Below are 13106 nucleotides of genomic sequence, written 5' to 3' on the forward strand. Positions count from 1 at the left end.
CTGCTGTTCATACAAACAGTGCTGGACATAGAAGCGTGGACTGTAGGAGGGAGTACAGGGCTGGACAGCAGGTTCACCCACAGGTGTTTTCTCTCTCTCTCTCGGCTGCAAGACAAGAGGCGCATGGCTGAGCAGGTCTCTCTCTGTATTTCTCTCTCTTGGAAGGGAAGGAGCGGGCTGAAGGAGGCGCATAGCCAGGACTGTTTTGAGACTGTTTATGGGCTGTTTTGCTTGGCTGCAAGTACACTGTGTACATGGGTTATTGGCTGCAAGTACAAGGTCACCTGGTTATGTTTCTTGGCATGGGAGCGACGCAAGCACTCATGGGTGCATACCCATGGAGCAGATTGCTTTCTTCCTGCTTGGAAGGAACAGAGGAACCTGCAGTTTTAGGCAAACCTATGTACCATAGTTGTGGGGCAGAAATACAGCAAGAGCTCTCTCTTTTGTTTGTGTTGTGTTGGCACTACATTTGAGTATGTGCCGAGAATGTTTTCAAGTGGAAACAGATATGTCACATGCAAGCAGAGGTTACTGGAGTGGACACATGTTTGGTACAGCTTCAGAGAACTCTCTGGGTGAACGATGTCTTTTAGAATAAAACCTGTCTCAGTCTTGAGCACTTCTAATAGATTCCTTCGCAACTTGTAACATTTCCTGCATATCGTGCAAAAAATTACGTGCTGCATCATGCTGAAGTCCTGAGAATCCTACTGTAACAGGTGATCTAGGTTGAAAACCATACATAAGCATGAAAGGACTAAACCCTATACTCGTATGCTTAGTACTGTTATATGCAAATTCTAACATAGGAAGATAATCCTCCCATGAACTCTGTCTTTTGGATACATATGCTCGAAGCATATCCTCCAAAATCTGATTCACTCTTTCAGTCTGGCCATCAGATTGAGGATGATCTGAGGAACTCAAATTCAAAGTTGTTTCCAACTTCTCAAAGACAAGTTTCCAAAAGTCACTCGTAAACTATCACTGACTATATCCTGCGGTAACCCGTACAGTCTAAACAATTGCTCGATAAACTGCCGTGCTAATTGCGTAGCCGTAATAGTCTTCCGGGTCGGTAAAAATCTAGCCATTTTTGTCAAGCGATCTACCACAACCCAAATAGAATCGTGGCCTTGATGTGTTCTTGGGAATCCGGTAATAAAATCCATGGAAATACTTTCCCATTTATTACCTGGGATTTACAAAGGATGCAACAGCCCAGACTGTCTAAAGCGTTCAGCTTTATTTGCCTGACAAATTTGATACTTGAGAACATAATCTTCTACATACCCTTTCATCTTTGGCCAATAAAAAGTGTGTTTCACTAATGATAGTGTCCTGTGTACCCCAGGGTGTCCAGCAGAAGGGGCGTCGTGACACTCCTTAAGAATCTTGGACCTAATGTCCGGGATCTGTGGTACACATATTTTGTCATTACGGAACAGTAAACCATTCCGAATCATCCATTGGCCTCTTGCAGCCTGAATGGTAGACTGCTCAGTCATCGAGTCTTGGTCAATCAATGAGCTCCCGTCCTAGATCTTCTGCCAAAATGGACCAAAATAACTATCAGTCTTGCAAAGCCCTCTCAATGACTGAAATAAGTCAGTAGAAATCTCGGTGAACGACAAAGTATTCACCTCTCTAATTCGACTAAGCGCATCTGCAACACTATTCAGGGACCCTTTCCGATAAAGGATCTCAAAATCAAAGCGCCCAACGAGCTTTCCTGCCTCTCAAATCATCCGCATCACACACATACTTGATTGAAAAATGATCAGTCTCAATACCACAAACTTGGAGCCATATAAATAATGTCTCCAAACCTTGAGAGCATGAATCACAGCATAAAGCTCCTTCTCAAGGATTGGCCAACGAGATTGAGTGTCGTCTAGCTTTTTACTTTCAAAAGCAACCGGTCTACCATCTTGAAATAGAGCAGCCCCGATAGCATAGTCACTGGCATCAGTTTCAAGAACATAAGGCCGACTAGGATCGGGTAATGCTAAGATAGGTGCTTCCTTGACTTTATCTTTCAAAAGTCTGAAGGCCATATCTAAATCGTTATTCCAAGTGATAGGCTGATTTGACTTACGTCCACGACCTTTCAATAAGTCGGTCATCGGTAGTGTGAGCTGAGAGTACTCCCGCACAGATTTCCGAAGAAAAACTACAAAACCGAGAAAAGAACGAAGTTGTTTCACTGTTCGCGATATAGGCCAGTCCAGAACCTTCTGAACTCGGTCATAGTCAATGCTCAATCCATCTCGGTCATAGTCAATGCTCAATCCATCTCGAGTGATCTTGTGTCCCAAGTAAATGATGTTGGTCATAAAGAACTCACATTTACTTAATTTAGCATATAGTCGATTCTGTCTTAAAATAGATAAGACAATCGTGAGGTGTCTGACATGATCCTCAAGAGTACGACTATATATCAAAATATCATCCAGGAACACCACCACGAATTTCCCCAAATGTTCACGAAAAAGATCGTTCATCATCTGCTGGAAAGTGGCTGGAGCATTGGTTAACCCAAAAGGTAATACGAGAAACTCGTAATGGCCATACCTAGTCCGAAAGGCGGTTCTTTCGACATGCCTTTCATGAATACATATCTGGTGATAGCCAGTACGTAAATCTATCTTCGTGAAATATTTCGCTTCTACTAACCGGTCAATCAGGTCATCTGATCTAGGGAGAGGATAACGGTTCTTAATGGTCAGCTTGTTCAATCTCTTGTAATCTATACACATTCTCCAGGTATTGTCCTTCTTTCTCCTAAGCAACACAGGTGCACCCCAAGGTGATTTACTTGGACGGATCTGACCCATCCTCAAATAATCTTCGAGTTGTTTTGCCAACTCATCTTCCTCAGCTTGGCTCATCCTGTAAGGTGGAATACTGACAGGGATCAAGTCAATACGATGATCTACTGCCCGTTCAGGTAGTAAACCCGATGGCAGTTCCTTAGGAAATACGTCTTGAAACGAATCAAGTATCTTCTGTAATTCTTTGCTTTCAAACACACTTAATTCATTTACATCCATGGAAGGTATGAGAAATGAAGAAAGTGGAATCAATACACAATGGAAAGCGGTATACGAGGAAGAATCCATTATATTTCCAAAATCAATTGTATTTACAAGAGGTCCCTGAGAGGGATGAATACAATCACCTAAAATACTATACTGGGTGTCCCTATGCTGAAAGAAAAAATATGACTAGACCAATCTATCTGGACTTCAAGAGTCTTAAACCACTCAATCTCTAATAACAAGTCTACATTTTCTAGGTGCATAACATAGCATTCCAGAGTATCTTTGTAGTCCTGAATCTAGATTGGAAGCATCTCCACCTTTCGATCTCAAACTTGCCTTCCTGCAGGTAGGCGTACCTCATAGGTATGATCGCTGGGTGTCGTATCAAGACTCAATTTCTGCACAAGTTTGTAGTTAACAAAGTTGTGTGAGCTGCCAGGGTCTAGAAGAATGTGAATCTTATGGCCATTCACTTCTCCATAAACTCGGAGAAGATCATGCAAGCCAAATACTTTAGAATTGAGTAGACAATCAGAACAAGTACTAGGGCGAGAAAGTACAGTAATTGACGTACCTATCAAATCCCCACGGATCTCCATGTCATGTGCACAATGTGTATCTACCGTGTGCTGCACGCACGCAAGACTAGTTTCGAGGCTTGGGGCAAGCTTGGAGCTAGGCAGGCTGATTGACGAGCTGAGTTAGGGATATACTAACGGGCGGGCACCCAAGTATGGACGGGCGGGCGCCCAAGTGTGGATGCCCGATGACCGGCCAAGAGCCTATAAAAGGGTGGCCAAGGTTAGTTATTGGGATATAGAGAGACTCGCAAGTTTGTGAGAGCTCTATGGTCTTGGAGCTTGGATCTAGTGCAGACGTGCACCTACTTTACGCAGCCGAGGCCGGCAGCAATCTCGAGGCCCGCGAGGGCAGCTTCGTGGCGGTATGGGACGTCGCGAGGAGGAGATTGGTCGATACGTCAACCTAGTTAGCTCAGCTCGTGGCTCGGTGGGGACAGCCAAGACTGTGGGCTCGCCCACGGCTGTCATGGTTGGGAGGTGAGTCAGGCCTGCACCCCCTTGTTTGTTTGTTTGTTTGTTCGTTTGTTTGCAGGATTCGAGTCTCGTACCAAGAACAATCACGAGGAGATCCGTGGAGATTTGACACAGCCCATAGGGCTACCCCGGATCTTAGTGTGGGCATGGAAATGGTGTAGAACCACCCCCATGAGGGCCAGGAAGGCCCAGGCTGAAACCACCAGCCCTGGAGGGGCTGTAGGACAGCCCTAGGGCAAGATTAAGGCAGTTTCCAGGAGTTTACAGCCTTTATATGGCTGTAGGGCAAGTATGGGGCAGCCCATACAGGCTGCCCAGCCCTTGGATTGTGGGCAAAAGCTGTGCCCAGCCATCTGGAAGCAGGCGCATGATGCCCAACCAGTTAGGAAAAAAACACAGCATTTTATGTGATTTATTTCAGCATTAAATGCTGGAAATTCAGTCGTGGGAGTATTTTATGCTGGCCGCCTGGGTTAGAACTGGCCGACTGCCCTAGATGGAGTAGTATAAATAGGAGAGTCCATAATCCCAATTGTTCATCTCATTATTCACCAAGAGCTCAAGCAAATCAAGGGCTAGACAAGCCAAGGGAATTGCTAAGCAAAGGGGTGGAGAACTGAAGGTCAAGGGCAGGGATTATCCAACCAAAAAAAGGTCCAAGATTGCTGTATTTTCTTTCAGATTTCTAATCATTCTAATAAAGCAAATACACCATCCATGGTGGGGGCCCTACAGAGGGTAATTGGGACCCAATATTGTGTCCTCTCCATCTCTCCCTCTCTCTCCCTATATTTTCTGCACATCTCCTTACAGTTTGTGCGTTAATTTCCGTCGCGAAAAGAGTGCTGAATTCTGAGTATTGAAGTTACCGATTCTTCTCCGAAGCTTCCGCATATTACAATTTTTCAAGAGGGGGGTATGTCACGACCCTGTGTTTTTCTCTGGACAATATGCAGGTGTGCACGGGGACATGGTGGACAGTGTTAATGGCATCAGTTTGGGGCAATAACTTCATGGACAGATTGGTACAACTCTTGCGGTCGAAAAGGGAATTAATGTTGATAATCCCATGTGTACAACCCCAAGTGTGAAGGGGACAAAGAGAATTGTTAAAGGTTTTATAACCTTTGGTGGCCCCTAGGCTAATTATGGAGGCTACACCACTTTTGGAGACACGCGCCTCTTTCTCTCTCATGCTTTTTGGGAAAGGGCTACTGGCGGGTCTGCGTTGCTGGTGATCTCTTGTTTTTTGGAAGGAGTTGCAGGCGGGCTGCGCTGTAGTGTATACAGGCGCTGCTGAATACAGGCCCTGATCTGTTTTTTGGAGAGTGAAGGCTAGTTGGCTGCTGTGCTGCACTACAGAGAACACATGCCTTCTTTCTCTCTCTCTTTGGCTTTTGGAGGACAAGCTGGCTGCTGTGCAACAGTACATACAGGCGCCTGCAGAATCTTCTTCTCTCTCCTTTGCTTTTGGCAAGAAGCTGACTGTCAGCTGAACTGCTGTTCATACAAATAGTGCTAGACATAGAAGCGTGGACTGTAGGAGGGAGTACAGAGCTGGACAGCAGGTTCACCCACAGGTGCTCTCTCTCTCGGCTGCAAGACAAGAGGCGCATGGCTGAGCAGGTCTCTCTCTGTCTTTCTCTCTCTCTTGGAAGGGAAGGAGCGGGCTGAAGGAGGCGCATAGCCGGGACTGTTTTGAGACTGTTTATGGGCTGTTTTGCTTGGCTGCAAGTACACTATGTACATGGGTTATTGGCTGGTTAAGTTTCTTGGCATGGGAGCGACGCAAGCTCTCATGGGTGCATACCCATGGAGCATATTGCTTTCTTCCTGCTTGAAAACTTCTGTATGCAGGACTCATGTGAAAGAGTCTTTTCATGTGAACAATGGCTGGACTCATGTGAAAGAGTCTTTTCATGTGAACAATGGCTGGACTTGTTTGTGGATGCTGCCGAGTGGATATGAAGCCATGATACAGGGTCTTTGCGGGCTTCAGGAGTTCTACTGTGACGGTTGAGTTTCTAGCCTTATTGTAATCAAAGCTCTCTTATAATCAATTAAAGAAATACCGCAAGGGACGCCACTGCGTTTTGGGGCTAATCGGTGTCCGTGTACTGTTTGCAAGAGCACTCTAGCTCCCCCTGTTTGTTTTCCTTTTCTTGGTCCTCAAAGGTGTTGAAGTGTTGTGTGTGCAAGTTTGTTTTTGCACCACTCTTTGGTTTTGTCTGAAGACCGAGGCCGGTTTACACTAACAAAACAACATAAGCATTTTCCGAAATCATTGAGTCAGTTAAAGACCGCTTGACAAAAACCCAAGAAGCTTATGGCAGACAGGCAAATAAGTCTAGACGAGATGTCCACTTCAAGAAAGGGGATTGGGTCTATTTGTGCATCATGAAACAGACATTAAAACAAGTGGGCAAACGTTGTCCCAAGCTTTCTTTCCGTAGTTTTGGACCTTTTCCTATAGTTAAAAAGATAAGTGATGTCTCCATGAAGTTGAAGTTGCCTAAAAGTTGAACGATGCATGATGTTTTTCATGTTTCTTGGCTAAAACCATATGTTGGACTAGAAGTGTTTGATGTTTCAGATGAATAGCAGCCAGACATGGTCGACGAATCAGAAGTCATTGAGCTTGAGCAGATCCTTCTTCATCGTTGGAAGCATGGTTCTGGTCGAAGACTCCGTGGGTTCTACACAAAGTTCCAAGATTGAGGCGCCCAAGAAGCAGTTTGGCTAGACGAAGAGTTCTTTCAAGAGTATCCCCGATTGTTGGCGGACTACTTGGAAGCCACGAACTACCACCAAGGTAAGCAGGAGGGAATGTCACATGCACTCTACAATGTAGTGCGTGGTGACAAGATGGCTCATCATCAGTGCAACACTGTACAGCAGTAGAACCCTATAGGATTTGATATTTGTCGTACGTCGTGACCCCATTGTAATCCTCAGTCCAGAATATGTCAGGCACAAGCTACGTGGGTCATTCCTCAGCCTTAGAGAGTCAGTCAGTCATGCATATAGAAGTCATAGAAGCCTAAGGGTTTGCATCAGGACATGTTTGCATTTTTGCATAGCATTCACCCCATAGGCATGTAGACCATCTAGATCATTGCAGAACACTCAAAATATCATCCAGTATTTTTTCCCATAATTTATATCATTTATCTGGCATTTTTCCATATTATTATCACCATTATTCATTTAATGTAAGACATGAAGCAGTCAAACAGCTTTCAGCCAGTCGACTTGCTCATGAAGAGCATATAAATAGCATCACTTGCTCATCCCATCATTCATTCATATCATTCGGCAATCAGCCTTCAAGCGTTTCATCCTTCAGCACAAGAAGCATTAACGATTGAGCGTCCAGCTCCTCATCATCAAAACGCAGCATCATTCAGCATTCAGCCTCGCGTTTCAGCATATACACAGTTTTCAGCATTCATACATTCATCATTTTGCTACAGCCCTTCCGATGAAGGTAAAACGCATTCATACAATCATTTTCATCATTCATTCACAGGCTAGAAACAATCCCAAAGTTGCCCATCTCTCAGCCTCAGATTTGCAACCTTCCTACATTCCATTAGAAGAGTGCATAGGCTTGAGATCGGTCATCATTGGTGCTTCTACAACCGTGTATAGTTCAGCCCGACTCTTGGTCTTTCAGAGATCTTGTGTTTGGCTTATCTACAATCTAAAGTCAGTCCTCAGTCATTCTCTTCAAAGATAATAAAGCAAATACTCCTACCAATAGGAGGGGGCCCTTCAATGGGTAATTTGGGACCCAATACAGTGTGCAATTCTCTCCCTCTCTCTAATCTCTTAATGTTTGAAGTGCTAAAGACTCACAAAACTTAGGATAAAGAAGGCGGTGTGAGACTTGTGTGGCAGGATCCCCTTATTATGCATAATTCCGCTCCATGTTACAGGAACAATATCATGTAACTTCATCTGCATCGCATATAAAGCAAACTTGGCCCAACAAAACCTGAATCTCAGATGCTTAGCTTCACACAGCTGACAAGGAGCAATTCATAGCTTTTACTATCAAAGGGCTCTCTTTGTGTCATGACCCAGCAAAAACATTAGCCAGCCCAACAAAACCTGAATCTCAGATGCCTAGCTTCGCACAGCTGACAAGGAGCAATTCATAGCTTTTACTATCAAAGGGCTCTCTTTGTGTCATGACCCGGCAAAAACATTAGCCATTCTTCACAATCAATCCTTTTACTACTTGCTCTCTCCCCCTTGCACAAATGACTGCAATATGACTCCTTTATCTAAGGCTTCTTTAATCTTTGCTTAATTATTGCTTCCTTGATGCATTGGAACCATTTGAGCATCTTACATTCATATTATGCTCAACCAAATCGATTAAACCACCTAGCAACCAATGGCTGGCCCTACCGGTCCCCCACCTCACAGATTCTCAAGGGTTCCCATATATACAGGAATGGTAACATCATCCAGCCTGATGTCACATGCTCGGAAGCTCTGTGTCTTCTCCCCTTGGGTTTGCCTGACACCAACCAGCTTCGCGCGGGGGCGGGGGGGGGGGGGGGAGGGGGGGGGAGGGCAATGCTGCATTACTCTCCTTCGACTGTGCACCTTCATCTCGGACACCACCAGTGTTTAGCATTGCTGAACCTGAAGCTAATACAATGTTGCCTGGTCACCACACCACCAAAGGATCAAGACAGAAGAGACAGAAGCCATGGTTTCATCCATGCACGATGCAGTAAGGGTGGGTAGGACATGGACAACAACAATATCTCAGAATCAGCCTGACACTCTGATACCAATGTCACATGCACGGAAGCTTTGCATCTTCTTTCAACCCTAAACACCTTTCATGGGTACACATAGATGCAAAACGCAAAGCAGAGATGGAGAGAAGAGAGAGAGATAGCTGTGTCTTCAGTATATATATTGTACAAAAAGGTACAAGTCTTTGGCAGCCCTAGGCATGCCTTAAAAAGGTGATATCAACTCCATGAAGTCCTAGTCTGAGACCCAATCCCTAATGGACTGAATCCTCTACAACTTCTTGGCTGAACGCTTTATAGGCACTTGGGACAACCCCATAAGCTGGCCGACTGCTGTCGGCCAGCAGTAAAAATACATAAAATATTAGAAGTGCTGTCGACCAGCAGTAATAATACATAAAATATTAGAACTGCTGCCGACCAGCCAGATAGTACTCCCAGTACCTTGCTGACCAGGTCCTGATCCAAAGGGGTCTTTTCTGGTGTCCTCCAGTGCCCTGCTCAAGCCCTAAATGTTCTGTTTATCTGCTGCCCTTCAGGGATTAGCCCTGGGATGAGCATGTCCATTTGCGTACATATGACACCTCACCGAGCACATAGATTCACCATACTTTTTCAGCCCTTGACTATTAACTTCTAAAAAGTACTTTTATGCAGAACAAAAAAGAGTCTTCAAAACAAAGAAAAACAAAAAAGAGCCTTCAAAATAAAGAAAATAAAGAAAATAAATACAAAACCAACAAAATCTTCCCATATGAAAAGGTGCTCACCACCACTGTAACAATCTGCCTGGATTCTTGTGTAACTCCACTCGCAGTTCTCTGACCGCCCAAGTTGACAAACAAACTAGACACCCATAAAAGCATCTGAAATATTGAGACAAGAACAGCTTAACTGGTGCAATGCATTTTGTCATTTCAACCCTAACTCAAGTAAAACAAATTGTCTAGCGCAATCTTATTCACACTGCTATATATACTTTGACAAGAGCAAACACGATCTTTTTCGCTAGCACTAAGATACACCCTACAAAAATAAGGTATCAATGCCCCCACATGAATCTTGCATTCCAATAATGCCATTCTTACCACAAACACAATCATCGTCATTGATACCAGGCCAAGTCCAACCCCAAGACTGAACCAAGGCTTCAAATACCTGCATTGAAAAACAGATATTTAGATAATATTCTGCTGAAGCATTATTCCAAAAAGTTTATGTGCTGATGGAGAGAGAAGACAAGACCCCATTGTAATACATCCTAGGTGCTATAGACACCACCACACCCCATAGTCTTGTTAATGAGGGCAATATGTTCAAAGGAGACCAAAACTTAAAAGCCCCAACTGTTAAGGTCCTCATATGCATTAGCAAAAGTCATTCTTTGTGGTGTGAATAATTTAAATATATAAATTCCATTGGATATTGTATAATCCAAACCTCTCTTCAAAGAACTGAGGTTTCTGTGCTGATATAAGCTACTTTCAATGCACACAAAAACTGGTGGAAAACCTTAGTTTTGGGAATGGTATAAGAGTGTGGATCTTCAAACAAGTGCATGCTAAGAGTAATAAGTACCTCAGGCCTTTATGAGTTTTTTTGTATACCTCAAGTCTTCATCATAATAATAAAAATATCATAGGCCATTGCCATGTGCCTTCTAAACCTCCCCACCACTTAAGCTTTGGTTCTCCCTTTTATCAACTAGGGCTCACAAATGGCCAGCACTCTGCAGAACCCTGACCCTAGTCATGAGTGGTACATTACTCGTCATGACAAGTGCATCCTTATCGCAGTCGCGGGATGATGCATGTGAAGTTGGAGACAATCAGCATCCACTTGAAATGGCACACCTACCACCCCACCTGCACAGAGAACATTGAGGTGTCTACACCCTACAACTAGAGACAGTAAATGTGAACTGCAGCCCTTTAATTCACATCACCGGAGAAAAGCATGAGCATTGATGTGGTCGCCCTTGTCTTGAACAACTTTCCGATCCAAAACCAGGGTGATTCTATGCATGATGGCCCACCGACTCCAAACACTTACAGCATGCAATGGTTACAGGGTTACTGCTTGATGCACTTCTGAGTACAAATGGAGGGGTTCATTTCACGCTTGCTGTCTTTAGTGGTAGGGTGCAGATACCTCAATGGTCTCTGTGCAGGTGGGGCACCTCGGTCCTCAATAGCCATAACATGGCTGCACTCAGCCCTTCAAAACAATGTTCACAATATCTTCTTGTGGCAAGTAGGTGTCACTTAAGGTTCCTAATTCAAGCTGAAAAGATGTGGCATTTCTAACCAATTTTCCCAACTTGCTTCTCCCAATGTTTCCAAAGGATCCTATGAAATAATGTGGCATTTCTAACCAATTTTCCCAACTTGCTTCTCCCAATGTATTCCAACTCTGTTCTCAATGCCATTGGAAAGCATTGGCTGGTAAGTTGAGATGCAAACGTCTCAATGAATAGGCAACGGCTCTCGGAGAGCGAGAACGTGAGAAGAGGGTTGGGACCTGGAGGACACTTAATTATGACAACTTTGCTAAGTTCCCTTCTTGCTTATGAACTTGTGAGCTTTTACACATGCCTATGTTAAATAATGTAGAAACTACCTTTCCAAAATTACTAAAAATCAATTAAAATTTTAAAGAAAAAACATAATCGATGATAAGAGAACGTTGCATAACCTCGAGTACCGTACACCCCAATTGAAGAGGGACTCGTTGAAAACCTCAGTTTCCCATGAAACGAATCTGCAGCATTGAAAGGAAGGAGAGGGTTTTTGGGTTTGATAAACAGTAAATTTCTTTTAAAAAAATCGATGCATTAAAAAAAAAAAACACGAGCACACGCGCGTACACGGGTACGCGCACGCATGCATTTACAGAAAATTTGTGATTGCCCAATACATTTTTCAAGAGAATTTATGAGCAAGAACGAAATTACAGAAGAATTTTGAATGCCCAATACCATAATTTACTTTACAATTTAACAATCGCATGATTGCTAGTTTGTTCATTCTTTCTTACTTTTTCAGAGAATTTAAGGTTCAGATGCTTACAGGCGGCTGAGTAGACAGTTGAAAGAAAGCAGCCACCTCCTCCGAGACCTGCCACTGTTTCTTCTCCTGGGCAACATGGTAGCAAATCAGAAACCAACCTCAAAACTTTCAAAGAGCCCACACTCGTGAGTGTATAGTTCATGAAAATTAAGACGGCAGAATTGTGAAAAAGGTCTTTCTTAGTAGAGCGAGTGAAATTAATAAACCTTTGAAAAAAGGTCTTTCTTAGAGTGAGTGTTGTGAAATTAATAAACCTTTGGAAAAAAGATTTTGGGGCCCTAATTATTCTCTCAATTATTAGTTTTTTATTTAATGAAATTTGTGACATCTAATATCTATTTACTAAGGGTCAATCCTTCTTCGTGCCGCACCCTACACACTAGCACTCACAAAAATGAGGCCTCTACACTGGCCCCCTGGACACTAGACACCCAATCCGACTCAGCCCAAAGGCTAGACCACCCAGCCAAGGCCTATAGACACACCCTATGCCTAGGACTACAAACCCTATGATGTGGACGTAACATCATTCGAGGAATTGAGGCTTTAAGTTTCTGACATATTCCCATCATGTTGCGAACCTCTGTGGTCTATTCTTCCACTTAATCAAGTACTCGTCATAGGCACTCTGTCAATATAATTTCTAGTTCCTAGAGAATGAAATATGTTCCCCCTCACTCAAATATGGCTCACTTGGAGCTCCCATTCCACACCACAGAAAGGTGTGATAGAGTGCTTGTCTCCCCCCTCCCTCCCAAAAAAAAAACTATTATTCACTGAAATTTTGTCTTAGAAATGGCATTTCTTTGTAATTATATGCATCGCCATAATTTTGAGAGCAAGGTTTTCGTACACTTTTGTGCTAATGGGGTAACCTTGGAGAAGAGAGACCATTAATTGATGATTTTAAGAAGAGAGGTTTGTGTAAGGAGCCTATCATTCTCATGAGTTGCTCCCTTAATTGGATTGGTCAGTGCCTTGAAATTATTTACTAAGATTTATGTAACACCTCTCTCCATCTTCATGCTATTGATGGTTGGGTTCCACAAAGTGGAATGTGATGACCATGGATTGGAATGATTTCAGTAATGTGTAATGTGAGGTGCCAATGAGTTGGCAATAAGTGGAGCATTATCAATATATCAACAAGAAACCTTAAGT

At 43.5% G+C, this 13106-nt stretch overlaps 1 protein-coding gene across 1 annotated transcript in view; it reads right to left on the reverse strand.

Annotated features, from left to right (window-relative positions):
• LOC147641577 (membrane-bound transcription factor site-2 protease homolog) overlaps positions 1 to 12122 on the reverse strand; it is a 31705-nt gene extending 19583 nt beyond the window's left edge. Inside the window, exons 1-4 of the mRNA XM_086790190.1 lie at positions 11946 to 12122; positions 11572 to 11637; positions 9966 to 10035; positions 9648 to 9743 (exon numbers count right to left, since the gene is read on the reverse strand). Of these exons, the coding sequence (XP_086646316.1) occupies positions 9648 to 9743; positions 9966 to 10035; positions 11572 to 11637; positions 11946 to 12022 (309 nt within the window). The 5' untranslated portion in view covers positions 12023 to 12122. The remainder of the gene's footprint in view (positions 1 to 9647; positions 9744 to 9965; positions 10036 to 11571; positions 11638 to 11945) is intronic.
• Positions 12123 to 13106: the final 984 nt, after the last annotated feature.

The sequence above is a fragment of the Cibotium barometz genome, chromosome 1 (genome assembly GCF_041138505.1).
Source record: "Cibotium barometz isolate CiBa-2024 chromosome 1, ASM4113850v1, whole genome shotgun sequence".
Classification (NCBI taxonomy): Eukaryota; Viridiplantae; Streptophyta; class Polypodiopsida; order Cyatheales; family Cibotiaceae; genus Cibotium; species Cibotium barometz.